The sequence below is a fragment of the Bombus terrestris genome, chromosome 7, assembly GCF_910591885.1.
Source record: "Bombus terrestris chromosome 7, iyBomTerr1.2, whole genome shotgun sequence".
NCBI classification, from domain to species: Eukaryota; Metazoa; Arthropoda; class Insecta; order Hymenoptera; family Apidae; genus Bombus; species Bombus terrestris.
In genome coordinates, this window is record NC_063275.1 from 2,167,514 (window position 1) to 2,195,222 (window position 27,709).

At 39.1% G+C, this 27,709-nt stretch overlaps 4 protein-coding genes and 2 long non-coding RNA genes across 10 annotated transcripts; 3 read left to right on the forward strand and 3 right to left on the reverse strand.

The window, feature by feature from the left end:
- Positions 1–339: 339 nt before the first annotated feature.
- On the reverse strand, positions 340–1,158 carry LOC100644439 (myosin regulatory light chain sqh). The gene is made up of 3 exons (XM_003396194.4): positions 969–1,158; positions 680–893; positions 340–595 (listed from the first exon to the last, which is right to left on the reverse strand). The coding sequence occupies exons 1-3, from the start codon at positions 1,156–1,158 to the stop codon at positions 475–477; spliced, it is 525 nt and encodes a 174-aa protein (XP_003396242.1). The 3' UTR covers positions 340–474.
- On the forward strand, positions 1,097–2,792 carry LOC110119451. Of its 2 annotated transcripts, XR_002307947.2 has the most exons (5): positions 1,097–1,218; positions 1,420–1,629; positions 1,752–1,873; positions 2,004–2,196; positions 2,539–2,792. It is a non-coding gene; the product is annotated as an uncharacterized LOC110119451 (long non-coding RNA). The 2 variants fall into 2 exon arrangements; XR_007224663.1 differs by having other exon boundaries at positions 2,004–2,792.
- Positions 2,776–20,127, reverse strand: LOC100644557 (sushi, von Willebrand factor type A, EGF and pentraxin domain-containing protein 1). 3 transcript variants are annotated; one of them, XM_048407331.1, is made up of 27 exons: positions 20,020–20,127; positions 18,640–19,127; positions 18,425–18,552; positions 17,814–17,981; positions 17,457–17,689; positions 16,267–17,381; positions 10,805–10,922; positions 9,689–9,744; positions 8,677–8,886; positions 8,335–8,430; positions 8,141–8,263; positions 7,890–8,053; positions 7,673–7,799; positions 6,971–7,120; positions 6,612–6,788; positions 6,311–6,490; positions 6,116–6,234; positions 5,635–5,869; positions 5,366–5,539; positions 5,065–5,244; positions 4,736–4,981; positions 4,485–4,664; positions 4,090–4,263; positions 3,816–3,995; positions 3,633–3,741; positions 3,376–3,558; positions 2,776–3,293 (listed from the first exon to the last, which is right to left on the reverse strand). In XM_048407331.1, exons 6-27 carry the CDS (start codon positions 16,319–16,321, stop codon positions 3,188–3,190), a joined length of 3,342 nt encoding a protein of 1,113 aa, XP_048263288.1. In that variant the 5' UTR covers positions 16,322–17,381; positions 17,457–17,689; positions 17,814–17,981; positions 18,425–18,552; positions 18,640–19,127; positions 20,020–20,127; the 3' UTR covers positions 2,776–3,187. The 3 variants fall into 3 exon arrangements, with proteins under 3 accessions (XP_048263288.1, XP_012165161.1, XP_048263289.1); XM_012309771.3 differs by having other exon boundaries at positions 9,689–9,747; XM_048407332.1 differs by lacking the exons at positions 6,971–7,120; positions 7,673–7,799; positions 7,890–8,053; ... (9 more) ...; positions 18,640–19,127; positions 20,020–20,127 and adding an exon at positions 6,870–6,970.
- On the forward strand, positions 13,925–15,592 carry LOC125385419. Its single transcript, XR_007224670.1, has 3 exons — positions 13,925–14,448; positions 14,934–15,024; positions 15,116–15,592. It is a non-coding gene; the product is annotated as an uncharacterized LOC125385419 (long non-coding RNA).
- On the forward strand, positions 19,372–24,829 carry LOC100644678. 2 transcript variants are annotated; one of them, XM_012309770.3, is made up of 11 exons: positions 19,372–19,611; positions 19,911–20,021; positions 20,087–20,308; positions 20,389–20,464; positions 20,535–20,713; positions 20,797–21,052; positions 21,128–21,358; positions 21,433–21,513; positions 21,579–21,676; positions 21,802–21,913; positions 23,695–24,829. In XM_012309770.3, the coding sequence occupies exons 2-10, from the start codon at positions 19,920–19,922 to the stop codon at positions 21,904–21,906; spliced, it is 1,350 nt and encodes a 449-aa protein (XP_012165160.1). In that variant the 5' UTR covers positions 19,372–19,611; positions 19,911–19,919; the 3' UTR covers positions 21,907–21,913; positions 23,695–24,829. The 2 variants fall into 2 exon arrangements, 1 of the variants encoding a protein (XP_012165160.1); XR_007224653.1 differs by having other exon boundaries at positions 19,373–19,611; positions 21,802–24,208; positions 24,270–24,829.
- LOC100644802 (twisted gastrulation protein homolog 1-B) lies at positions 21,397–24,403 on the reverse strand. The gene is made up of 3 exons (XM_020863948.2): positions 24,181–24,403; positions 23,870–24,076; positions 21,397–23,779 (listed from the first exon to the last, which is right to left on the reverse strand). The coding sequence occupies exons 1-3, from the start codon at positions 24,401–24,403 to the stop codon at positions 23,472–23,474; spliced, it is 738 nt and encodes a 245-aa protein (XP_020719607.1). The 3' UTR covers positions 21,397–23,471.
- Positions 24,830–27,709: the final 2,880 nt, after the last annotated feature.

The following is a 27,709-nucleotide window of genomic DNA, read 5'->3' on the forward strand; positions in this document are numbered from 1 at the left end:
CTGGATATGAAAGTCAAATAGAATGGATGTAAAGATAAACGTCATGTTTTTAATGTATAATTCATTATTATATTAAAATATAAATACCAACTCTTTAACAACTATATGTTAATGTAGTATATAATATATATTACATATTGAAATTTTCTATCGATTTTACAGTGATTGTAGTTCGTATTAAGATGCGAATTAGTTTTTTCTGTTCTTTATCTCCGTTCGCGTAGGTTGTATATATGAACATTTTGATTTGAAATGAATATGACAAATGTTCACGTGTTTTGGGACTTGTACATTTAGGACCTAGAGATAAGGCAGTTGTTCGAAAAATAATATAAATCCTAGATTTTCAGTTGTTCTCATTAATAGAGGATATATAAAATACAAGTGATATTTGAAACTTTACAATTCCAACCATATTAAAAAGTGTTACACGCTCAATCAAACAGATATAAAGAACGGGATATTTCAAATTTTTCACTGTTCGTCCTTGTCTTTAGCACCGTGTTTTAAAATTCGGGTAAATTCTATATAGTCGAACATCGATCCTTTGATAGGTGCTTCTCGATACATTTCGTCCACGTCGTCATCCGTAAATCTAGATGCACAAAAAATGAACTATGAATTTCTTATTCATTTCAGTAGAATAATAAGGAATACTACATGCAGAAATAAAAATTACCTGTCTCCCATTGTAGTAAGTAATTCTCGAAGACGTTCTTCGTTTATGTGTCCAGTATTTTCTTCGTCGAAACAACCAAAGGCATTCTTAATTACATCTTCCGGATCTGTGCCTTGAAGCCTTTCGCCGAATAAAGTTAAAAACATTGTAAAATTGATAGGTCCTGGAGCCTCATTCATCATTCCCTCCAAATATTCATCAGTAGGATTTTTACCTGATACAAAAATCAATTACCTTGTAAAATTTACGAAATCTTCACGATAAGATAACTACTTGCTTAGCGTCTTACCTAACGAGGCAAGCATGTCGTGAAGATCTTCTTTATCGATGAAACCATCGTGATTTTGGTCGATCATATTGAAAGCTTCCTTAAATTCAGCGATTTGAGCTTGATCAAACATCGCGAAGACGTTTGATGTTGCGCGTTGTGCACGCTTTTTGGTTGTTGCACGGCGTCCGGCTGTTTTACGCGAAGACATGTTTGTATTCCTAAAATTATGAATAAAAAAGACAATTACATCATTTAATTCATATTTTTTGTAAGTATGTAATAGTTATTCTTTGCTGTATTTTTATAAATTGCTTAATTCATAGAGATAATATTGCAAAGGGAGTAGAGGTTATGTAAATTTGACTACCAGTTAGTTCCTCATGTTGAATTAGAACAGTGTTAAAAAAAAGATAATAGCCACTAGACGTATTTAAAGGATAGTCTTTATTGAGCTACTATTTATTTTTAGACAATTAATTTAGGATATCACGACGTAACCAAAATCAGGATAAAAATAAGATCGTCTGCGTGACGGTTCAACAAAGAGGACATTACACTCTACATCTATAGAAATCTATATAAAAATACATATCCGTGATACAGTTCAATTTGAATTTTAAACTATAATTTAAATAACAAAATTGGAACACTAGAATCTGCTGCACACTCGTTTGAACAGGTATTATTTGTAAAGTAATATCACATCTTACGTTTTCAGCTCTTCTCAATGCGCTTACATTGTTAAGTTTTCTTCAATGAAATATCATGCTACAATTTCTATTTTATTACTCTTTGTTTCAGAATTTTCGCTCAGCTATATTCGAACAGGCTATATTTGACTTTTAATAAACATTTATTGGTTATAATTGGAACTCTTATAAAATTGCTATACAAAGAACGTCATTGTTTTTAAAGGACAAAAGGTATAAAAATAACTTCGTTAAGTTACAGAAATTGACAAAAAACGTATGCATATCATACGAAGCGACACAATAACAATGGCCGTTCGTATAAGCAAAGTTGGATAGCTGTCAAATATTTTGTATTTTTCAGATTGTTTTCATATCTGCAAATCAGTCATTGGAAGTTTTCATATTGAAACGTTAAAGTACACAAACGAATTTCTACCAACCTGATTAATAGCAGCTACGAAATGAGAAGAACTCCAAAAAGTGTACAGCACAGATACTCGTGCACCACTGTGACTCACGTTACGCGTCACTCTATGGTTATTCACCACACCCGGGTAAGTAACGCCATCTAGTGAAGGATCATTTATCCATTACACGAGCCTTTTCTAGACATCCAAAAATTAGGCCACATGCAACGAAAAAAAAGAGGATTACGATGACCGATCTTTTCTTCCATATTTAAAATCCGTTAGTGCAATGAATATAATTATTTTAAATTCCACATATAAAAATTCCTATTATAAGAATAATAATCGTTCTTAATTTTTACCTTTGCAAATTACAATGGATGTTATTTGATATTGCTTTGAAAACGGTCGAATTTATTTATATATTTTATAATAACCGACATAATAAATTAATTGCGTGTACTAAAAACGTTGGTTTATCCTCGAAAGGATACGTCATTACAGGTACCTTAGTTGGAGTAAATCGTTGACGGTGAAATCATTACCTTATAAGGCAATGAAAGAATCCGATATATACACATGTAGTTGACATTCATTTCGTAATCATATTTACAGTATATCTGGCAAATAATGATACTGAAACGCATTGATCCGAATTGAAACTATTTACAAAAGCGTTATAACTATATTTTTGGTATGTACTTCCCGTAAAGATATAACAAAATATAAAATAAAACAAGAGAGCATTGGTTTCTTTATTTTCATAACCAATGAACACACGAATTTATGTTACAAATTCATCGCTTGAAACTTACAAATAATTCTAAATTAGGAGAACACGCTATATACATAATAATACATACATGAATTGAATCGTGGAAGTAATGTAATAAAGTTCGTTAATATTACACACTTTCGTCATTGGTATGGAAAAGATCGAAGTATTTTTCTCATAGACACTTCTTCATCATCGCGTTACTTCTCTTTACTTATTTACATACATCGGCGATGCGCCGAATACAATAATATAAATAAAGATAACAAAGCTTCACGTATTTGTATCCTCCTATCTGTACATTGTACATAAATAATACCTGACTTTAAGAAACACACTCGGTTCTAATTGTCGTATTTCAAACTATCGCACGGATACTCCATTAATCGTAATGCCGTTCCTGTTTGAAACTGGTTCTGCTTCATAGTGTCCCGATCTACCGTAATGTCTTCTCATATTGGTGCCGTACCTTCGATCGAATGAAAACAATTGATCATTTTTTCTTTTTTCTACGAGACAAATTCCTAAAGGAGATACTTGTTTCGACTCACCCGTATGTACTGCCACTTAGGCTGTAAGGACTGTCGTAGAGACCGTCCTCCGGAACATTTTCGTACATGGTGTTAGTTGTGCCATCGTTAAGAGTGGCATAAGACATAACAGCAGCATTTTGGTCCTCTTTTCTTTCAGCCGCTTGAACATTTTCCGTGTTCTTTACCGGCGTAGCTTTCCTCCTTAAAAGATATGCCATTTTAACAAACTTCTTATTTAAAGATTAATCGTCAACGTTCTCGTAAATTCTACGTACAGTCTTAGATAGACGAGTCCGAGAATAATTAATATAAATATTATAACTCCAGCTCCAATACCAACGCTAGTACCCACGCCTTGTGCTTCAGCTACTTCATTTGGCATAACTATCGAATAACGAATATTTATGAGTGGAAATGTATTTCCCTCTTTTAAATATATCTTTGAATATATTTCTTACATTCGCATTTGGGTTCATCTCCACTCCATGAACCAGTATCTAAACATTTTCTCAAAAACGGCCCCACTCTTTCGTACTGTGGTAAACAGTGATATTCTGCGGTTCCACCATAAGTAGTGCTTGCGTTTACCACTATCACTCTACCATTTTCTATAGGTTCCGGGTGTTTACAATCGACCGCTATAAATGCAGATTTGTATTTTAATGTACTAATGTATTCTAGTTAACTGATTTAAAGTTATCTAAAGAAGATTAAAACGATATGTATAATTACAAAAACAGGCTGGCGTGCTTCCACTCCAGGATCCATTCTGCAAGCATATTCTAGTTTCGTTCCCTTCCATGTAGAATCCACGCGGACAACTGTAATGAGCCACTCCACCTACGCTGTGAGTCGAAACTTGCGTGGATAGCACTCCCTCTTTTTCGGGGTCTTTGCACCTAATTTCTGTGTGTACAAAGTGCAAATGAATGTAACGTAAAAGATGTCCTGGACGTTTTAAAAGATATCTATCACATTCGTTGATACAGCTTACAATAAGAACGCTATCAACACTTACAACGTACTCGCACGCATCACATTTTCTACTATACAGAAATTACCTCGTATAAGACTTTTTTTAAAACAGCATTTATAATCTGAAATTAAATTCTAGTCTAGACGATTACCCTTACAAACTGGGGTGTCGCTGCTCCAGGTGCCATTCTCAAGACACAGTCTCCTAGCAAATCCATCCAATTCAAAATTACCGTCACACTCGTAAAGAGCAGCGGCTCCATAATAGGTAGCGTTCGACGTTAAAGTATATCTTCCATGTTGAATGTGTTCCGGTTTCCCACAATCGACATCTGAAAGATGTATTTATTGAAACCGAATATTTCGCAACGGTTTAAATGCTACAATTTTTTCAGTTCCTTACAGACACATCGCGGAACCTCGCCGCTCCATTTTCCGTTATCCTCGCAAGTGGATAGAGGTTCCCCGACCACCTTGTACCCTCTCTCACAACGATATTTTGCAAGTGCACCGATCTTGTAGGAAGTGGCACCGGTATTAGAATTCTCCGGAGTTCCCGTCCGAATTAGAGTTCTACCGTACATTCGATCATTGCCAGTCACAGAAAGAATTCCGTGCTCCGCATAAATCGGCTCCGGGCAGCGAATTTCTGCGAGAAAGAGGAAAGAGACATTATCCTTATTCAAATGTGAAATAAACTGTAAACCGTGTTTAAATGAAAGATGCAAGCACCTTCGCACTTTGGAGTCGCGTCGCTCCATTGACCGTTGTCTAAGCAGTATCTTCTTGACACTCCATTTAGCCTATAGTTTCTCGTGCAACTGTAGGTGATTTCGCTTCCGAGATGAGTCGTGCCATTCACGTATTCTGCAGCACCATTCAAGACAGGCAAAACTTTCCCGCAGTCCACATCTGCGAAACAGAAAGTCGAGGAGATTGTCATCAGAGACTTTTATCGCGGCGGAATTAATCCAAAGAAATCGAGATTCCTTTGAAGGGAATTCTTAACAAATTTAACAACGGTGAAACTTACACTCGCAGGTCGGTACTTCTCCCGACCATTCACCGTCTCTGCCACAAGTATGTCTCGTTTCTCCTTGAAGTAAGTATCCTGCTTCGCAATGGTATTCAATACCACTGTGAACATTTAAATCGTATCCGACAACGTAGCTTCCAGCTGGTACTTCAGGTTCTTCGCAGGTGATTACTGTATCAATCGAAACAATCGAGACTCTCGAGTTATCTGTCGTTTTATATCGTTTAATGTCGTATGCGTTTTGAGAAAAGATTTAATTTGTTTACATTCGCAGGACGGCGTGTCGTGACTCCATTTCCCTTCTTTGGTGCATTCTTGCTTCGCTTCACCAACCAACCAGTAATCTTCCAGACAAGTATACGCGGCCAAACTCCTAACCGTGGTGCTGCCATTAATTAGGGTCACGGAACCGAACTCAATTTGCGCCGGTGCTCCACAATCGACGAATCTGCATTGAGGCGCTTTACCTGACCATTCACCGCCGACGCCGCACGTGAGAACCTTCCGAAATTGATTATCGATGTTTAATATTCTGTTCTCTTCGCAGTGTAATCGCTTAAATAAACAGCTTGCGCAAATCTTTCGCAACTTCTCTAAATAATAGCGTTGTAATCGCGGTGAAAGATGTACATAATAGAATATACGTTCGAAATAGTTGTACGCAGCGAGCATAATAAATGAGAGAAAATCTAGTAGGACAAATTATGCGCAAAGTTAAAAGTCTAAATCGTATTTCAAGTAGCTTACGTTATCTCCGAATAGAATGAAGCCATTTTGGCAAGAATAAGTGGCTGTCGAGCCTGCTCTCTTTCCGGTGGTTGTCACAACTCCACCGTTAATTTGAGGTGGTTCCGGACACCAGTCAACTGCAAAATAACAAACGATAATCTAAATTATGTCGCTACGATTTATGATAATATCGCTGTAAAATTGATCTCGCACATAAACACTGAGGTTGATGTCCACTCCATATACCGCCGTCTCCGCATCTACGCCTCGCATCACCGAGCAACGTGTAGTTTTCTTTACATGCGTAATCAGCGAGCGCTCCGTGAGTCGTTCTTTTATTGACCAACGTGATCGCGCCGTTTTCCAGTTCAGGCAGGGGGCCGCAGTCAACAACTATGAAGCATTTAAAAGATGACGTCGAGCATACGCAAGATGGTTACCGATCACCAGCTGCATCATTATTATCCGAGTAATTATGCAACGCGCGTAGCGACACGCGTGCGATTAAACTCACATTTGCACATGGCCGGCTCGCCACTCCAAAATCCATTTGGTTGACATGTTCTACTCTTCGATCCTATTAACATATATCCATCGGGACAAACGTATTCTATCGTAGATCCTATGGTTCGTTTGGTGCCTATAATTGTTGTGTTTTCGAACTTTTCTGGACTACCGCACGTAGGTGGCCCTGGATAAATAAATAGAAATATATATATATATTTATTTATTTATATATGCATTGCAATTTATAACCGAAAGACTTGTGTACATAAATTACATATTTCCATCGTACTCTCCTTTAAACGTTCCACTGAATTTATCGTATAATTCTCCATGCTTATGCATATCTACGTATCAATCGCTACTCACTGCTTTGGCATATCCAATGCAAATAGTCAAGGTTACAGCCAACGTCATTCCACAGCCAGCTACGACCACCGTCCAGCACTACGCAATTTTGCTCGCCGTTATAATTATTTGGTTGATCTTTTCCCCAGGACGGTTTTTGCACAATCTCGCCTGGAAATAACGGAAATTAAGGCGATATATTCTACACGCCTCGAGGAAACTCGCTTCGCCAAACAGATAAATAAGAAGGTCTTTAACCTCGTCGTAGGAAGATCGGCATCTAAAGCAAGCCTTTCGTCTGTTCGATCCAGACGCAACAAACAATTAACGGAGATTATACGTTGAAACAGACGCTCGCGGGTGTAACTTCCGTTGATTTCCTCATAGCCGTAACTTTCACGTTCTATTTATTAGCACGTGTTATTACGCCGATAATCCCTGTCGAGATGATCTTTGATTTCCGTAGAGCACGATAACTCGTCGAGAGACGAATTTCGGATTAACGAATTCAACTCGTCGACGGAACTATAATTATCGCGTAATTGCGAAGCAAATTGATTGGTTCGTGCCGACGAATCTAACCAGGGTTGCTCAACCTCTCCGACCCGGTTCTCATGGCCGTTGCCGATAAATCGTGAGAATGGAAAGATGTGTTTTGGCTGCGGTCGATGAATAAACGGGACTCGGATACGGATCGAACAGATTAAAGAGCAAAATATTCACCGTCAACCCATCGCCACGTTCTCGCCGTTATCAGCGGTTCCTTCTGAGCACCTATCCAAACTAGTTGCGTCTTCAGTTTGTCCTTCCGCCTTTCGAGATTGTTCAGTATATACACCGAGGCTGCACCCTGTATCGCAAGATATACGAAGATTACAGTAGAGATCAGGATTGGAACGCATTCAATAACGAGATATCAGAGAGCCCTTGTTATAGAGACCTGGAAACCATGAACGAGATCACCGCCTCTTGTCCGACAATAATTTCTGGCCTCTTGAAACGAGCCACCCTTTTTCACGATGAACTCGTAACAGGTGGAATTGAAAGCAGCCAGGTCAGCGTCAGCTGGCGTGCCGGTGTAAGCGCATCTGTCAGTTGAGAATTCTACGGAAAAGCAGGTAGAACTTTTCTACAAAAATTTTCCTCCATAGACCGTCGACAGAAATGCCTACTTTTCAGCTTTCGGCTTACCGTCAACAGCAAATACCTCCACCTCGCACAAACTCAAGCTTCCCTCGACGCCGACCAGCTGCAGAAACACATACTGACCGATCAGGGCTCTGGCGCATACGAAAGTCTTCGTGATTCCCTCCTCTGTAAGAATTAGGCGATCAACCAGAAATACAATTACGATCGTATATTTGAATAAGCAAGCAACTGTTTACCAATCGTGCCAGGGAACCAGGCGCACAGAGGATTGCGTTGCAGCTCTACGCTGCTATTACCAACGCGTATTTCGATATCCTGAAGCGGTTGATGACCTGTTGACAAGGAGGAATTACTCTCATTTTCGATTCGACGTCCGACGGTCGAATAAAAGCATTAAACAAAGTCGACGGATCGTTTCTCCGAAGAAAGTTCTGCACACACGTACAACATTATTTGCTGCAGAAGGAAAGTATTGGGTTTCAATGCGAGTTTTGAAATTTCACAAAACGATATCCACTTTATTCCACTTTCTATATATAATGAAGGTAAACACGTGAGAAATAAGAAGAAACATTTACCGCAGCAGCCTCTGGTCGTTACTCTGACCACTTTTACCGAATACGACTTGAGAAGGTCGACCTTCCACCAAGGGCTAGGCTCGCTTTGAGTCTCGGTGCATCTCTTTCCATCGTGTTCCGTACTTGAATCGCCGTCGTTTCCGTGGCTGGCATCTCCGCCTCGTACGGTGGTCGATTGGTTGGTTGGTTTGCGAAAGGCGACGTTCGTGCCTGCAACGACGCGTATTTCAGCAAACGCGACACGGTGACTAACCCGAACAGAGAGCAGCGAATTAAGGAAAAAGGGAAGGGAAAGAGTAAACGAGCGGGTCGAAGCAAACCGTTGCAGAGTAAACTGTTTGGAACCGAACAAAGCCGAGAGACGATGTCACCAACTACAATCGCGTAACAAAACGTCTATTACCGGCAGGATGCGTTTAGTAATAAAGAGAAACGATTAGCCGGCGTCGTAGATAGTTTCACCGAATCGTAGATATTTCAGGCTTAGGAATTTTCCGCATTCTCGATCGAAATAATTTCCACGCGACTCTGTTAACCGGGTGTCGCGGTTTAAGGCAACTGTCATCGAATAAATCGCTGGTTGCGTAACGTTCTGCCGATACACGTTTTACCGTGCTGCGCAAACTTTCTTTCCATCGGCGTTTCAAACGGATTTTGCCAGTAAAAGTGAAACGTCGCAGCGAATGAAAAAAGCGAGACCAATATCGGGACCAAGGGTCGACGCATTTTAACGAAGCTGCCTCGCAGCATACGAAAAATCGCTTTCTAACGTACGCTCGTCGGAGTAATACGTCCGTGCTGCATTTTAAGAGGAAAGAGTTGAATTTCGTCGGTCGCTAAGTGCGATCGTCTCTTTTGCGAAACCGTGCCGATATACATATCGAGGAGAAAGCTGCGTACCATCTTGTTGTCAGGAGAAACGCTTAATCGAACGTGGTACGTTTGGTGAAAAATTTCGGATAAGAAGGATCCCGAACGAAGCTATATTTGAGATTAGCAAACTAACGCTTACCGCAGAATGGTAGATCCCCTTGCCATTTTCCAGCAGCGTTGCATGTTAGGCTGCCACTGCTGAGCGAGTAATAGTCGAATGAAGTAAATCAGAATTCTCCGTTTCCTTGTAAACAATGCACGGCAAGAAAAGAAAAGGCCAGCACGCGAGCAAATATCGTCAACCATACAAATTATAAGAAAACGGAGAAAGTCCGTAATAAGCGTCGCTATCGGCGGATATCGTACTTACTATACAAACGATCGTTTCACTCGGTCGTAACTCGAACACATTCGTACATATTATGCGAATAAAGTAACGTCCATTCTGGCATTCGTTTCTTCCCAATTTCGTTTTGCCGTGATTCCTTCGCCATGCACTGTTTGCTTTAATTTTCTCTAACAAATTCTTCTAAATTACTCGAGTACGATGCTCGCTGTTTAAAAAGGTGTCCCGAATTAGAATGTTCTAAAACAGCGTCTCCTTGTGATTTTTTTTGGAAGGGAAAGGAAGAAACGACGTTATTGAATTTCGAGGTATGGTTTTATATATATCTTACGAATACAAATAAATTTTGTTTAAAGTAAAAAAAAAATTTTTAACAGATTTCCAAGTCTATTTCATGGGCTGTAGTTTTCAATCGGCGGGAAACATCCACCTCGTAATTCTTGACTGAAACAAAAAACCAAAAGAGGATTAGATTATTGTATATTTTTCTTCTGGGTGAACTGAGCAAAGGCAGAAATTAGATTTAATTAAATAATCGTTATAGCACCTTAAAGTTTATCTTCTTTTTTTAAGAAACACATTTCTTTTTAAACCCCCCAAAATTTCTAATTTCACATTTTTTTCTGCCGTTCTTTAGTTCACCCAGAAGAAAAATATATAACAATTTAATCCTTTTTTGGTTTTTCGTCCCAGTCAAGAATTAGGAGTTGGATCTGCTCCGCCGATCGAAGACTGCAGCATTTTTGTATTCGTTAAATATATATAAAACCATAGCTCAAAATTCAATAACTTCGTTTCTCTCTTTCCCTTCTAAAACAAATCACAAAAACACGCTGTTCTAGAACATTCTAATTCAGGGCACCCCCTTAACACATCACGAGATGCGACTACTCGCCAGGCCTCACTTACCCGAACAATTCGTATCCGGCGTCGCAGGTGTACGTTGCCAAAGTGCCTGTTGCTAGGGATTCATCGGACAGTGACACCTTGGCATTCATCGGTACAGCCGGATGTCCGCACTTCAATCCTATATTTAAGAAAATTGGATAGTTCAGCGGTGACGTTTTCAAAGTAGAGTTTTAGTAAATTCGTTGATCATTCGAAGGAGCAACGCGTTGATGTTAACATCAAATCAAATATTAAATAGAAAGTTGATAGTCTCGACGCTATTATTTACGATAGACGCAAGGTAGCTAATTTCTCAGGAAAATAAGACGATTACTATTGGTGAAACTGCAGTCCTCGCCACTTTCGGCTATTAAAGAGGAGAACATTCTGTCGAACATCGTTATCGGAACTTTCATACTTTTGCCATGAACTTTACGTACGATAGAATTAAAAGAGACATCGATTATTAGCAGGACAGTGGCAATTAAATTTCAGGAACAGGAAATTTCCAGTATAAGCTGTTCGAATATCTTTGGCTTAAATGCCACGCGGTAATAGAAGAGAGGAATTTCTGATTACGGAATAATTGACACGACTTACTTTCCATTTAATGTGCCGTGATTTTCGTTATGTAAGTATATACCTGTTGTCAATTCGAAAGAACATGTCAAGGACGCATAACGCTCAAGTTTATAAGACCGCCTTAAAGTCTGGCTCTTAAAATATGCCAAACAATAGCTATGACACAGTGATGCAAAGTGAAACTACGATGAAAATCCCACGCGTATACCATTATTCGAATTCTATGAGCCGGGAAAAAGATTTTCTATCTTCTGCAAAAGGTTATAAAATTAGTAGGACGAACATAAAATAGGCACGGTGCCATGAAGTTATGGACGGTTGGAAACGCGAGGTACGAGCGTATGAGAATCGGCAAAACCGTATGCGGCTCGAGGATTCTTGCGATGTAAAACTCAATAGTTGGAAGCTAACGATGGAAATTAACGCGCGTACATGTACGAACATTCCTCTGAGAATAGAACTTCGATACGTTAACAAAAGCTATCTATGCACGTATCTCTGCGTTCCACGTTTTCTTGCAAAAGCTTAAACCATTAAAAGAGCATTGTAACAAATGTTCGTAGTAGTCTGCCGGTTGATTTATATGTTTTCGTGTCTAGTATCGGTAGAGGAAGTTAGAACTAGCCGGTTCAACGACAAGACAAGATTCCGGTCATCGAATCACATGTGCATATTGCGTACGAAGGGACGCATATTCGTGGCCGATAAGACGTTCGATCGTTGCAACGTCGACGTAAAAATGCAAAATGGTCAGGATGGAAATAAGCAAGGAGAATAACATAAACCGCGCGAACGCTGCTCGTGTATACGAGCGATACAATCGTAAAAGTGATTAAAGAAGCGCAGTCGTGCGACTCATGGAATAAGTTTCCGGTGATATTTCAAGGCTGATCGCGAGAGATGGCCTTAAATCTTCGAATGGAGAATCTTAACGATTCTAATTTACCATCTCCTCGCCTCTGTGCCTTTTTCATTCTTTTCAATCGAGCGCCCGTGGGAATCCGTTAATTTAAATTTCTATCTTCGTGTGTACTCGATGGCCGGGTGAAAGCCAGCGTTGTCTCTTTTATTCGGTTCGAACTGCCGGGAACTCGGTGTCTCTCGAGAAACACCGAGTTACCGTTTCGTGCGAACGAGTTAATTAAAGCGAGTACAAACGCGTTCGCGCGTGCTACGGTCCACGATTATTTCGATTTGAAACACAGTGTGTTGAATTCGTACTATGTTGAATGTATTTTTTAATCCTCACTTTCTATCTAATTACAGTCATTTCACCAAGATTTGAAGCTAAACTTATTAATTAGTCACGCAGGAATACCGTATATCAAAAGTCATCGAATGTTTACTCTGAATGGCCGCTATTCCTTTTTAATTAACTTTTGGTATTTCGAATACATCGACTTTTGGTATTTCGAAAATGATCGACGCGCGTACGCGTATGACTGGTTAAAAATTCAGATGTTTTTACAATACCGTTGAATCCAAATATTTGGGCAAATCGTTAAAAATATGCGTACACCTTCGAAGGCTTCCAGATCTTCTTTTCTAAATGTAACTGCGGGTCGCAGGAATTCTGCGAAAGAGCGACGCTCGGTTCAGACCTCGAAGAAACGAAGAGGTCGAGAATTCCCGGTTAATTGTCTGCGTGCATACGTGTAAACACGTTGCTAGCTTTAGCTTGGTCTTTGGCATTCGTTGATCGCTTCATGGGTCTGGGTCACGCGGTAACAAAACTTTGAAGCCGAAATAACGGTACGGCGTGGAGCTACTTCGAATCGAACCGAGTCTACTATCGGTGAAGCGTGTCACGATACAGTTCTTGGTTTACGCATTTTTCTTCACTTTTCTTCAAATGCTCTAACTATCCCGCAGAAATATAACTCCACGCATTCCCCACCCGAGATCACCTTTACTTCCCTTGCGAGTAATGAGCTGATTCTTAACGAATCTGGTCCATTCTTTTCACTTCCTTTACACACATCTTTTACAGGTCCCCAAAGTATGATCATACGTTAAATTATCGAAGAATGGATGGCGTTGTACGAGACTTCTGCTATACTTGTTTCGATACGCCGTAGAAGAACAAGTACGCAGCTTTTAACTGCATACTTCAAACGTTCTCGTACAATATTGCACGCAAGCGATTGTCAGGAAATGGGAAAGTAGGCGCGGCTGTTTACGTAGTAGTATCTCGTAAAAAAACGAAACATCGATCGCCGGCTATGGAAAGATAAATTTGGTTCGAATCATTCTTCGAAATTTCATTTTGCGTAAGATTTCAAGCTGGTGCTAGATAACAAGCGTATCACCGTCAATGTAATCTGTTCGTCTTAGAATTTAAATCTGAAATACAAAGAAATGGTTAACGCATGTTCCAATCGATATTGTCTCGTCTCAGGAAGAAAGACAAAAGTACTTGGTCGTAATAACAGATGTTTTCAGTTATCGCGTTTACGTAAACGGCACATACCGAGAGCGAATTTTACAACTGCCTGGAGGGTATCAGTAGGGCATCGGGAAACCGGTTAACGTGGTTATTCGGTTCTACGAAGAAAGATCCACTGGGAGAAACAGATGGTGAGCTGACCACCTTGGAATTCATAGCGCTTAAAACCTCTAATTTCCAGTGGACCAGTAACATGGTAAAAAAGCACGGGTTGTTCGTTCTATCAGTTTCTATCGATACAGAACGATAGAAAGTTCTTTTTCGTGAGTTTCCTAATCTATTGTGCATGGTGGCAGAGCACGTGGCGTATGTGTCATCACGATCGACGGTGACTTGCGACACCTGGCAACGTCAGGAAATGGAAACCTCGCCGCAGACCGTACACTTTCCTATCCTCGTTTCAGCGTTCGCACGCTTACGAATCAGAAATAATTGAAAAGTTTTAGACGCCTGATACAACAGCTCGAAAAGCGTTCTACTAATTAATATAAAATCGTGTTTCGTAGACGCTGCCACCGCCAAAATACGCAGAGCCCGCGTCGCGCATGTTGATCACCAGACGGAGAAAACAATTCGTTGTCGCCTGAAATTTCACCTGTATTGGTCGTCGAAGCATGGTGGTGCCCCACCCAGAGAGGTGCGTTTATGGTAGCACGAGTTATCACGAGTTTCGCATGCCTTAGTTCAGCTAAATCGTCGACGGCTAAATGTTACGTCGGTCTCAGCTTAGAATCGTGCAAATGCACGACGTTCGACACGCTTCCTATTTCTCGAGAACGAAAGAAAAGCGATCGCCTAGAATCTCGAGGACGCTTTTACTTCCCCACCTTAGCACGAGCTTCAACGCGCTACATTAGCCACACCGCGGTGCACCGGTTCGCTCCCCTGCAGATCGACCTATTATCCTATACTTTTATCGCTAACCATCTCCACGAGCCTCTCGAATTGGATTGGTCAGAATCGTGCGAACTGGTCTCTCTTAAGTATATTCGCTTTATACGACGTTTTATATTAACTTATACCGATCAATTTGTAGACCATTCTATTTATGAGGTAATCATGGGAAAGGCAGCTTCGTGTAATTTAATACGGTTTTTATGGCTTGTCTCGTTTTAATCGCAGATTTACTACGCCCGAAGAAAATTCTTAATCGGGAAAGATTTTTGTCGAGGAAACACTTCGGAGCGAAGAAACGAGAAAGTGGAAGAAGTCTGTAAGATTGACAAAGATTACGTCCTTCTTATGCGTTTTTGTTTGCGCAAATGAAAGTTCACGTGAACGCTACGAAAGCATTTGTGTTTTAGGTACTTGCCGATGACGTAAAACGGACCGAGCGGCTCAGCATTTACGAGACCTTTGCCGCGTCTGATTCGAGTACAAATTCGAATGAAAAGTGTCTTGGGTACCTCGTGACGTACAGTAAAATGAAATGACAGAAAGAAGACAGTACGTTAAAAAAGTGCTGGCTGTTAGTACAGGTGTTTCTTGCAGAGCCAATGATATATTACAAGTAGTTCTCGAAAAATTGTCGCGCATAGTGATATTATAGAGCCGTTAATATGCGCACAACAGAGGTGTAATGTCTAGCTACATAGATGTTTCATGTAGGTCAACCAGGAGAATGAGTTACAAAAGGCAAAACTCGCTTCGATCGACTGCCTCCACAACGAGTCCTGTTTCTTACGTTGCGCGACCAGTCTCGTTCACCTTAAATTTAATCGAATAGAATACAAAACTGAATCGCGCAGAACACACGTACTTTTAATACGAAATTCCTTGGAATTGGCATAGGGTTGGCCAGACAGGAAAACGAATGCAAATTCATCCTGTTTCCGACCGGCTTGTTCGATGAATATTTTTAAATGGTCCGCTGATTTTACGAATCGCATCTGCTGTTGGGCCGAAGCGTTTCAAGCTGGCATTGTACGCTATTTTCATCGTTAATTATCTGTGGGCAAAGTGACGGCCGTAATTAAAAACCTGTATGAAAAATTCGCAAGGTTTCAAGAAAACAAAACACGACGCGGTAGGAACCTGTACGTTTTATACGAGGCGGATACACCGGGTGACCTCGAGACACCAGAAAATCCGCGTGGACGAGAATCGAGTGGGCGGTACCTGTTTTGTACGCTTGTATTCCTTTCTTTAGTGCCAGGGACAAAAGTCGAGAACAGATGGAAAATATCATATAGTCGCTGAATTTCAAATTTTGAGACGACTGATCAGCGCTCCTTTCTTATCGGTTCTTCGTGGTTCAATGAACTTCGAGATACATCGAATCGCACGTCCTACTGCAAAATGTGTTTTTCGGTCAAAAGGAAACGAACGTTTCGTTCCAAATGATTTGAATTAAAAATAACTTGAATAACTAACATCGAAGATTACTTTATGCAGATTAAACAGTCTTTAGACTGGCCATTATACATAAACTTAAAGATACGTTAAAGATACTTGCCTTCTGCGCCCACAACGAGGATTCCCAAAAGGGATAGGAGAATTTCTCGTCCCATCCTCGATATATCGTTTTCTGCTGTGGATAAAAGCCGGGATCACATCGAAAGTGCACTAACTTTGGTCGCGATCATTCACAAGTACGAGTATACGCTACAAGAGAACACTTTATCGTGCACCACGGAAACTTTCACAAGAAGTTTCTTTGTTCGATGCGTGGCACCGATGAAAACTAGTTTCGATAACAAAATACGCTTATTCTTTAATTCACAAAAATTAAACTCGCGCCAAAGTATAGTTTAAAGGTGACTCGGAAGATTCTTCCTGTTTTACCGTTCAATAAGCAGGCTTTTAGTCACCGTATGCGATCCGCAGATCAAATAATTCTTCTTCCATGGTTTCGTTAAGTTTGTTTAACTGTTATTCCCACTGCACGGAATTATTCGCCGTATTCCATATTTGGCCATAACTTTATTTTCGATTCTTCATATTATCGGTATTAGTGTCATTTCTTCAGTTGCCAATACGGGGCGGAAAACGGCGGAAAAACGATTACGTTCGCTGAATACAATTCGAAGATCACACTACGACTTCGGTTCATTCGCGGCAAATTTACGTAACGTTTAACCGAAGACCGTTAAACGCAACTTTTCGACGGCATTTTCGCTGACCGTTTGGTCGAATGACGACCGAGTATGACGATCCGTTCCCTTCACTAGCTGTCCGTCGAGTGCCAGAGGCTTCGAGTCTCTTGTACTCCTTCGACATTATGAAAGTACAGTGTACTGTGCTGCATGCACCGTGCATCCAACTGACTACCGTAAAGGAACCTATGCTCTATGGAACTACGTTCCTCTCAACTTTTCGCTTGACAATCCACACCTTGCATATAGCATAAACCTAAGTGTCATACAAAGTTTAAATTGTTCATCTTACATGGATAATTCTTGTATGTGCACCTTTCATACTTATTCCTCAAGATCGAGAGGAACACCGGCTTGTCTGCGATTATTAAGTATGTATTTTTATTGGACTGTGTACTTGTACATTTATTCATATCTATAACGTTTCCAAGGTGAAGCAGTAAACGCATGATCGAGCAGCCACAACGACTTTTACCTGCGCGTGATTATAAAAGTTATGTATTAGTGGAATAGTTCCGTAAGAATAACGATTTGATTCAGAAGTAATTACTTCCGTGTGCGTAGCTGGCGCGTGTAGAATCAACATATTGTGATAGTTAACTGCGTCGATATGCGAATCAGATTGTAGAACGACATTTTTTGATGTTGCTCGGGTAAACTCGTACTTTACCAAAATTGGCAAGTGTTACTAGAAATGATCAAACCCTGTCTTAGCTGCCCACGATCTTATGACTCGCTCCTTTCAAGAAACCGTCAACGGGAATTGTTAGCGATGAAATGAATCTGAAATTATTGTAAATAGTGACTTTTCATCCTCAAATTGTCGAACAATACTGGACGTATTATTCCTGTTCGTTAATTAGAACTATGTAATTAAAAAATTCACAGGAATATAAAATATGCTTACCTCCCTGTTAATTCTATTGTCTGAATTATGTTTACATTGACACATACAAGCGTTATATACATATAATGTACCATTCATACTTTCTTCCCTCGACTTTTCTCTTTTTATCCTTCCTCCCTCCACGCAGCAATGCTGCTGCAAACGTGAACGATGCCATAAAGTAAGAAACTAAAAGTAAAATAATATTAATCCAGAGTTATGTCCAATTTTAGACTAGTCATTTACATATAATGAACGCTTCTTTTAGAAGTAAGATAAATTTACGAGTCCAAAAGCAGGGGTTTTCGGATACGCGTTTAAATGGATTTCATTGTTTCCTAGATTCCAAGTTCTATTATTTATCACCGACGGTAGTTCCCATACATTAAGAAACACCCTGGTATAAAGATCGGGAGACCGCAAAAGGGTATTCATTCGAACATCAGGGTAGTAGTAAGGAAAAAAGGATCGAAAAAGACGGCTATAATGTTACACTGTTACACCAACTTTACCGTTAAACCCCTCCCTTCTATCCTTCTTACCACATCACCCTCCCCACCTAAGTCACGATGTCCCTCGCGCGCGATCGCGTTTCCACTCCGATCGGCTTCTCTCCTTGCAACCTTTCTCACCTCTTCCTTTCCTTCTTTCGCCTTCCTTCTGACTCATTGCTCTATCCTTTTCTTTTTTTATCAACGTCTACGTCACCACACGCTCAGGCCCCTTTCACCTCGCCAAGCGTCGTGTCTTCTCTCGATTTCTCAAATAAATGAAAGATATAATGCATAATTTGGATGATCAGTAAGAAAATAAGCAACAGCATTTAGGAAAGTTTACATAGACTTACCTGATGTGATTGAACGTTGAAAAATAATACTCGAGAACCCTTTGACTTTTCCTTTATAAAAATTGTATGCTGCCTTAACAAGCATTTAATATATATATATAATTTCAATTCGTGTATTATTAGGTATTGGCATGTCAAGTAATTAACTTGGTCTGTTTCTTTACATTTGTTTAATGATTTATTCAAATTATTTTCGTAATGTAAAAACAAAATAACAGTTTTCTGTTACATATAATGAAAATTAGTATATTAATAAAAACAGAATACAAAATTAATAAGTATAGAAAGTGTGTGCTAAAAACATGATACTCCCTGTTTGAACTGCCTTGAACCAAGTTTGATTTACTATAGTGGTGTCTAAAAACTTTTCCAGTTAACATTTTAACTAACTATACCAGAATTATCTCATGTCACTATCATGTCAATATTGGTAAAAACTTTTATGTTCTTTTCATAATCATTGTTATTATTTTTATAGAAATGTTTTACTACAACATATAAAAATTCGACATTATTACTTGCAGTATGTTTCATTATTTCAATAGTACATAAATATAACATTTCTTATAAAAAATATATTGTAGGTATACAAATGGGAATAGATGATAATAAGAATGAAATAACATTACAAAAATAGTTTAAACTTTTCATTAGAAAATTTTGTAGGTTGCGCGTCACTAAATTCACTACATTCCCTAGGTTTAGGAGGTTGTTCGATCCTTCGTACAGAACGAGTACAAATGGCGGCATCTGGTCAAGTTATTTCGTATTAAATGTTTTGTTGAAAAATACGACTACAGATGAGTGCAACCGTATTTCGGTTTTTGTATCAGTGAATCCAAATGATGAGGTATGCACGAGGCAGCTCACAATGGTGCCGGTAACTGTGCTTCAATACCACCGTCAAATTTGTGATTTCTATTCGTTCTACTAATCTAGTATTGAGAATACATCGTCTAACGAAAAAAGCATGTAAGTGATCGATTTGCGAAACTTTTTGTTGTAAAATCGTTATCGTTTTAATTCTTAAAGTGCTTTCTATTACAATAAAATTATCATTTCAAAACATTACTATTACTGTATTTATTATTATTCTATCTCTCATTCTTGTTGAATAATTATTATATTTCGAATATCTTACATCATGTAAACATTAGTTTTTAGTAAGATTTAAAAGATAATATCTAGCAACAAAGATAAAATCATAGATGTTACATTTTATTATATTAATAGGTGATTAAACTTACTAATACAAGTATAAAACTTAATAGGATGTAAGTATGGCAGAAGGTGGAATAGAACCAAAGCACAGTGACAATCAGGTATCTAAATTTCAATTGGAGGTAAATGAGTGTCTTGGTAATTGGCTAGTGTACTTACAGGTTTGTGTATTTTTTATGAGTTTCGTGTTAAAGTATGCAAAAACAAATTACTTTTTTTAATACAGACGCTTAATGGCCTGTGCACAGCGGGTACAAAATTGGCTCAATCATTACAAACACTTCTGTCAGCTCATGATACGTTAACACAATGCAGGTTAACAGGACAATGTCTTGCCGGTTGGGAGGAGCTTACAAGAGCAACGTGCATAGCCAGCAATACTGTGAAAAATCATATCATTTCTGCATTAAGGGATCATGAAACTCGAGAAAATGAAGGGGATAAGCATGTACATATTTATTTTGAGTTATCTTATCTCATAGAAAATTTGTATGCAACAGATTTTTATATTATCAACATGATTTTCAGGACATACTTAGAGATAATTTATTGTCATTCATAAATCTACAATATCAATTCTGCGTTGCTTGTTGCGAATGCCTAGGTGAGAATTAAATTAAATCTTATTTAATTTTTCATTTACTTCATTGTGATTTATGAAATTATTTTTCTAGGGGGAATGGCAGAATGCTCCTGTTCTCAGAGTGGTACAACCGAATGTGATATTGCCTCTCTTCAACAATGTTTTGAAAGACTGTACAGTTCACAACCACTAGTATCTTCATCGTCAACGCAACAATCTGTACAAAATTTTCATAGATCACCTTTACCATATCCCTTATTTCCTCTGCAGGTATAAATTTTGCAGCTCTTTTGTGACTTTCTTTCTTTTCCCTAATATTATATAGTGTTTGTATCGTAACATTTATATAATAGGTTCAGAGGAGATGGTCCGAGACCGCAGCCGCGGAAATGTCGGGTGAAGTATTAGAAAATACTATGAGAAGATGGTCTATGCCATGGGATTGTAGAAACATCACAGACTGGCCGCGACAAGATGTTAGATCGCGATTAAGAATACCTCATCAAAACAGAAGTAGATCTACCACACCAGATACAATATGGAAAGCATCTACGATGGCTAGCCAAGATGGCTTGCAGGAGGCAATTCAATTGTTATCTTGTAAACCAGGTGTGTACAAGAGAAAGAAAACGTTGTCGGTTATAACGATTTATTACAATCTCGAATTATTTTATATTTATATAGGAATTAGGCCACTAAATCAATTAATTGCTTATACAAATCAACATATCCCAGGTGTTACATTAACAACGTGCAATTTTGAGTCAAACTACGATTCAGTTATGTGGCCAGCATCTCGTAAAATAGGTTTTCCAAGGTATTGGCCACGTGGTTCCCATTCAAGTGACCATTCTGATCAATCAGGACATCGCGAAAGTGATCAGAGTGCACATAGTGGAGAACACAGAGATTCGGGTAGAGATTTGATGTATATTAAAATTTATTCGTCATTATTAATTGCAATAAATTATTTATTGTACGCTGTGCAGAACAAAGTGGAACTAGTGGTAGTCACGGAGATAGCAAAGATAGCATTCATTCGCACAGTGATCATAGAGAAGTCGAATTTGGTAAGTATACACGTTAAGTGCAATGAATAAAGTCAGTCACGTATAACGTTTGACTTTCTCATTAGGTACCGTAGATACACTACCATTACGTAAGAGCAGTTCTTCGACGGATTCTTGCATATCAGCCTATAGTCGGTCAGGTTCCGAGAGCGCTGGTGGTGGGGTAATGCATGATTACAGTTTAAAACAATTGTTGCTATTATTATTACTTGTGGTTCTTGTATATTAGCTTCGATCGATAAACGATTATCGAGTATTTAATAACATTAATAACATTAATAATTTCAGGAATGCGCGAGATCTCAATTATATTCTATGTGGAGTGGCAGTGATTTGCCTTTCATTAAATTGCCAGAAAGCAATGAAACGCAAGACGAACATCCGCCTGTATAAATACGTGGTATGTAAACATGTTTTGTGTTTTTCTTTCAAATGCTGCAACTTTTGTTGTATTTATAATCGCAATGCAGTAACGCGCGTTAATAATGCGTATATGAATTAATGTATGTGATCGTTGAAAATACGCGTAAAACGCGGCACTTGATGTTCAATATAAAGTAGAGTCGAATGGGTGTGTTTGTACAATATATTGCGCGATAAATCGGTACATAATCGTTCAAAGAATGAAATATATTCAAAATAGAACTGTTTATAAAAGTTGATTGTAAGATTTTTGATTGTCTGCGCTAGTTTATTTATGGACGATCATTTGATATTGGCTCCGTTTTCCCTGTCTAGTCTATCGATAATTTTCAAGGAAAAATTGCTCATCGGTATCTTTTCAATGTAATTTCATTTCCGAGTTCCGCTCTTCGTTCAATATGATAAAACTTTAATGGAATCTCCAATTTTTAGTATCAATATTATGCTAATATGTTGTTATTTATATTACATATAACCACATGAATTGGAAATTGAAAACTTGAACATTTTTTCCTACTCGAACCCTTATACTATCTTAATATTATACATTGGTATAACCAAATGCAGTATTAAACCATATAGTATAAATTACATTTTCTACAATTTAATTATTCGCGTGTGCATAATATCATCAATCGTACAGATCGTCTCTGCTCCTCTAACGTGCGTAACCTCTGTCATTTTGTTAATATCGTATAATTATAGAACTTTTCATCGCCATAACATTGGTCAAAATTGGTCGTCTTCGCACCTCTAACGCGCGTAACCTCTGTCATCTTGTTAACATCGTATAGTCGTAGAACTTCTTATCGTCGTAACATTGATCAAACATTTTACAATACAAAACCTTTTAAAATACAAACATTTTAAAATATAGAGAAGTAAACATTAGAGGAACATAGACAATAGGTTTTGTTTGAATAATTGACGCATCGGATACGCGTCAATTAATTATGAATGAGTCGATACATGTACAACTTGATTCATATGGCACAGAAAAAATAAAACATTTGACACCGCAGAGTTACTTACATGCATATTTAACACTTAAGAATGAGGAATGAGACTACATGTTATGCCGTTGAAGTCACACCATAAGCCAATCAGTTCGAAACATCGTTAAATTTGTTTGTTATTTTTTTTTTTGCGTTTGCTTAATTAAATCCAAACGCGATACCATTAGATGTATCGACAATCGATTGCTTTCAGCCTTACAGAACATAATGATTTAAATTATATTTACTAACGAACGGATCCCTTTTAAAGGGAACGATGTCCATCACTTATCGCATATTTTGTAGAAAATCGTTCTAAAAGGACGAGACAGTCGTCAGTCGTAAAGTTAATTTTCACATAATGTCGAAACGATGAGTATCACAAACAAGTATTATACAAACGGCGTCACTGTTTGTAATTCAATTCATGAAAGTATCATCGTCACTGAGATTGCACTCACCCATGACATTTGAAATTTTTATACATTTTAATACATACAGTCCACTGAAAGAAACAGGCTGAAGAAAGAACCGATAATATTAATCGATCTCTTCTTCCACCAAATCATCTTCGTCTTGGCCGTAATCGTCGTACTGATCTTTTAAGTCGTCTTCATCTTTGTCCAAAGGACAATGTATGCATCTGGATTCGTTTATACCATAATTGATACAGGTGTCTCCTATACATTCGCAACAACCATCGTGAAACCATCTGTAACTCGTAGCACCCATGCTTTGGCAAGACGCCCGACATTTGTTCCAGGAGTTACATTGAGCCATAAATGCAACGGTGCAATTCACTGTCATTACGTTTGGTTTCAATGGATGTATCTCTTCGTCAGCGGTATCTGAAAGGACCAAAAATTCCTTCGTCTGAACGGATTTCATGTAAACGTATCTTTACAACAACAACAAAGAAGGAAAGTATAAATACATACGCATATGGTATTTTATTTCTTTGTCGTGTTTTGGCGTAAATAAAGACATGTCGAAATCCACCGGAAATGTGAATGTGAGCCAACGTTCGTGTGGATCCGGTTCTGCAGTTAGCGCTTGGAACAAGCCTGGCATCGGCTCGCTAAAGTCCTCCACGTGAGACTTCTTGCTTAATGGATTGTCCGTTATGTTTGGTTTTGGACATAGATCTACAGACAACGAGATAAACGATTAAGAAACGCAGATATACTTGTGATTCGTGACGTTCGTTCGCGAACATTGAGAACCGTAGAAAATAGAAGCGACAGCTTACCTACGCATGAACAGCACTCGTCGTAAAGGTAACTAAGACAAGAGAAACACTCCTTGCAGCAGGTACATGTAACGAGATCGCATTTGCAGCTCTGCGTAAGCATACACTTACTGACGACACTGGCGCAAATCGCTTCGTTGCATCCTTCGCAGTGTTTGGTGATTGTCGACAGAAATGAAATTTCAATGATAGCGACGACTAGCGCTCTGCTCCAACTCATCATCGTGTTCTAAAGAAACAGTACATCGGCGAACATTAATATCACACTGGCTCAACTGGTTTCAACGGTAGGCGAAACTTTTCCTTCGCGCTTGACGGATCTTTGCGTCGATCGAACGAAATAAAACACGTTCCGAGGTCAAACTTCTAATGTACATAGCGATAGGAACAGCGGTATCAAGTTTACATGTACTGTAAGAAGGTTATCGAGATCAATTAAAAAAGCGATAAATTGGCGCCACTTCCTTCTAATGATGTAACATCGCGAAGGAGCAAAAACATACGCATCTACTATCAAGTCCACGGTGGACCGTGAATCGCGTATGTTGATTACGACCATGAAGCTCGATTAAGGTTATTAAGAATATTCATGAACGTGAGTCAGGATGTCATTAAGAGGGGGTCGTGTGCCGAAACAACGAACTTTTAATCTTCTGTGTTCTTGAAACACCTATCCTTCCTTCCAGTAAACGACTAAAATCATCAACGGCAATCCATCGATCGATGTCACCCTATATTCAAGTTTATTTGTATATTTAAAACTGATTTTCTTCCATTCATGAAAATTTATCAATCGGTAACTTTCATTCTTAAATATGCGGAGAATGTTATTAATCAAACGCGTATGGTAATCAATTACACGTTAACGAAAAGTACAGTATACAAAATACGTAAGCAAGACCAAAAAGCTAGCGTATGGAGTACGTGATTCTGCGAGATAGAAGGAGCGAAGGAATGATTGCAAAGACGCAATGCTCGATAATTCGATGCAAAATGATTGCATGCGTAATAATTATAGCTTTCAAAGACCCCAATTAAGTAGCTATTTATATTCTGCATAATCACGTCCTACGATGTTTCGAGTGAATTATTATCGGAAAGGAATTTCATTCCAACGACCTATTACACGCGTGGATCCGAGAAAAATTACGTTTAATTCGAGAATTACCTGGCTACCGTCTCTGTTTACGAGTTTCCAGTTTCAACACTTCGCTAATATCTTTATTTACGCGCAAGAAATTCTTCGCAAGCTATGAATTTCCTTGCCGTGTTGACAAACGTATTCGAAAGACACGTTCGATATTACGCGATAGATTTCCTGACGAATTCCTCAGTTTCACTGTATATCCGGACGCGATCCTTCGACTGATGATGATCGTCTTGGTGAAACGAACTTTAACCGAGTAACAGGATGGATATTAAAGCATTCTTTTTCATATAGGACCCCCCACTTTAATGTTCGAAAGGTAGCAGTTGTAAATGAATATCGAAAGGAGCGGTTTCATGACGACTCCTTTCGGTTATTTGATCGTTGCTTGACGATTCTGTAACGTCGCACTACTTTTGACAAGTGCCACTTCATTAAAACCTAAACTTTCTTCCACACCGAATGGAATGGCCCGCCGATTCTACAGACTCGTAACAAATATATATATAGATAGATCTTTCGAGAAATTCCTTTCCTCGGCGTGTCCATTACGAGTTGCCTTTGCGTAAATATTCACTTTGGATGTTGATTGCTTTGCACAACCGTACACATATACGATAGTTAATGCGCAAATACCTGGCGTTCTTGGAATTCGGGAAAGTACATCGTAATGGAATATCGAAATAACGGAAAAGCGCGATTAATTTCGACTTACGTAGCATTCTATCGCCACGGTGAAGAATACGATTAAGAAGTTTGATTAAATTGTTTTAACGAAAGATCGAGTGACCGCAGCACTCGTCAACAGAGCAACGTGAAATACGTTACAATAGCCTTCGGAAATATTCCGCGTACATTATATCGGAAGAAAAAAATCCTCGTCCTGCTGGTTGCTTCTGCTCGATTGTAAATACACCGATAAACCGTGGAGAAACGACTGCAAATTTTATTCGTCGAAGTGGCTAATTGAAATGCCGTGGATGTCCTATGCAACGAAGGAATCACGATGGAGGCACCGCGCGCATCGCGACTAGAGACTGAACAATTTTAGAAAAATTCCAACTGTATTGAAATGTAAACGTTCGTCATTCAGGGACAGACGTGCTTACAGCCTCGCCTTGTTCTGGCCCGAGGCAATGGAATAACTTCAATAACAAACAGCAATCGCCTTCGTGGAAGGTATCGTAGCGTTCGCATTGCCATTCAAATTTCTATTTCTTCGTATCGTTCTTTATTTCGGTAGAAGTTGTATCGAAATGATCGCGAATGGCGTAGCATGAGCTTCATCTTTCTCTTTCCTTTCTGCTTCCTTCTCGCTTCTTTCTTTTCGCTCTCCTTGCACCGTTCCTCTCTTTCTTTTGCAGTTCTTTGACTTGTCTGGCGTTGTCGCTGCCGCGAAAACGCATATCCAATAAGAGGCGACGAATAGCATACGGATGCATCGACAATCGATTCAAACTGCGCGAGTATTTCTAGAAAGAAGTATACTTTTCCGTATATTTTAAATACCGTACGTTAATAGTAGTTTCGTTGAAAAATTCACGAACATCTTCGTCTTTATCGGTACAGTTGCTTCGTGTTTTCACGTGTTTCGTCTTTTAGCAGGAATTTCTCGGCTGATTTTTTTTTTTAGAATCTTGAAGAACGCGCAACGTATGAAAGATCTCATCGGACCAAAGGCTGCTCTGTTCGTATCGATGCTTTTAACCTGTCGTTTCTTCCTCGTTCTAAGAAGCAATAGAAAAGGGGGACTCGATCGATCGTGAAATGGCCGACTATAAATGCGTGCACGCGGCCAAGATAAACGTTTCGCAAGAATCCGATATCGCGTGGCAACGAAATATGTATATAGAATCGAGCATACTCGGTGGAACAAGCGTCTCGCTAATTTTATAGAATAGCGAAACCGCAACAAGATCGACTCGATATCACCGCAACACGTCGGATCATCGAAGCTATTTGAATCATAGTAACTGCGCGAGTAGATCCATGGCGCCAAGTCTCACGGTTACGACAAACAACACGAGCGTCGATACATTTTTCTTTCCGATTTTTCATCGCTGCAAGATCCACAGAAACAGAGATTCGCCAGTATGCTTTTACCTGACAATGCTGAAACGTATTCCAACGAGCAAGCGGTGGGTAGAGCGGTAACCTATGCACGGGTAACTATTTTAAGCACGCGCAACCGGTTCGCGTTGCGACTGGTACGAAACATGTTCTCTCCGTCAAACGTATCCTTCTTAACGTAAGAACAGCGTATTTTCTTGAGCAACTTGCAATGTTTTGGCTTTTCGCGTCGGATCCTCGGTGTTTCCAGAGAACAACACGATCTATCGATCTTATCCGTTCGGACGGCCCACTCTTGCTCGCACTAGCTGA

Excerpts from the sequence above, each read along its gene's own strand:
- LOC100644557 (XM_012309771.3), bottom strand. The coding sequence starts at position 16,321 with ATGGGACGAGAAATTCTCCTATCCCTTTTGGGAATCCTCGTTGTGGGC. Across the intron at positions 4,665-4,735 it reads CGAGGTTCCGCGATGTGTCT|ATGTCGATTGTGGGAAACCG; the intron begins GTAAGGAACTGA and ends TACATCTTTCAG. Across the intron at positions 3,742-3,815 it reads AGATGAACCCAAATGCGAAT|TTATGCCAAATGAAGTAGCT; the intron begins GTAAGAAATATA and ends GTTATTCGATAG.
- LOC100644802 (XM_020863948.2), bottom strand. The coding sequence starts at position 24,403 with ATGATGAGTTGGAGCAGAGCGCTAGTCGTCGCTATCATTGAAATTTCA. Across the intron at positions 24,077-24,180 it reads CGAGTGCTGTTCATGCGTAG|ATCTATGTCCAAAACCAAAC; the intron begins GTAAGCTGTCGC and ends CGTTGTCTGTAG. Across the intron at positions 23,780-23,869 it reads AGAAATAAAATACCATATGC|ATACCGCTGACGAAGAGATA; the intron begins GTATGTATTTAT and ends TGGTCCTTTCAG.
- LOC100644678 (XM_012309770.3), top strand. The coding sequence starts at position 19,920 with ATGGCAGAAGGTGGAATAGAACCAAAGCACAGTGACAATCAGGTATCT. Across the intron at positions 20,309-20,388 it reads AAAATGAAGGGGATAAGCAT|GACATACTTAGAGATAATTT; the intron begins GTACATATTTAT and ends CATGATTTTCAG. Across the intron at positions 21,053-21,127 it reads ATTGTTATCTTGTAAACCAG|GAATTAGGCCACTAAATCAA; the intron begins GTGTGTACAAGA and ends ATATTTATATAG.
- LOC100644439 (XM_003396194.4), bottom strand. The coding sequence starts at position 1,158 with ATGTCTTCGCGTAAAACAGCCGGACGCCGTGCAACAACCAAAAAGCGT. Across the intron at positions 894-968 it reads CGACATGCTTGCCTCGTTAG|GTAAAAATCCTACTGATGAA; the intron begins GTAAGACGCTAA and ends TTTTTGTATCAG. Across the intron at positions 596-679 it reads CTTACTACAATGGGAGACAG|ATTTACGGATGACGACGTGG; the intron begins GTAATTTTTATT and ends TTGTGCATCTAG.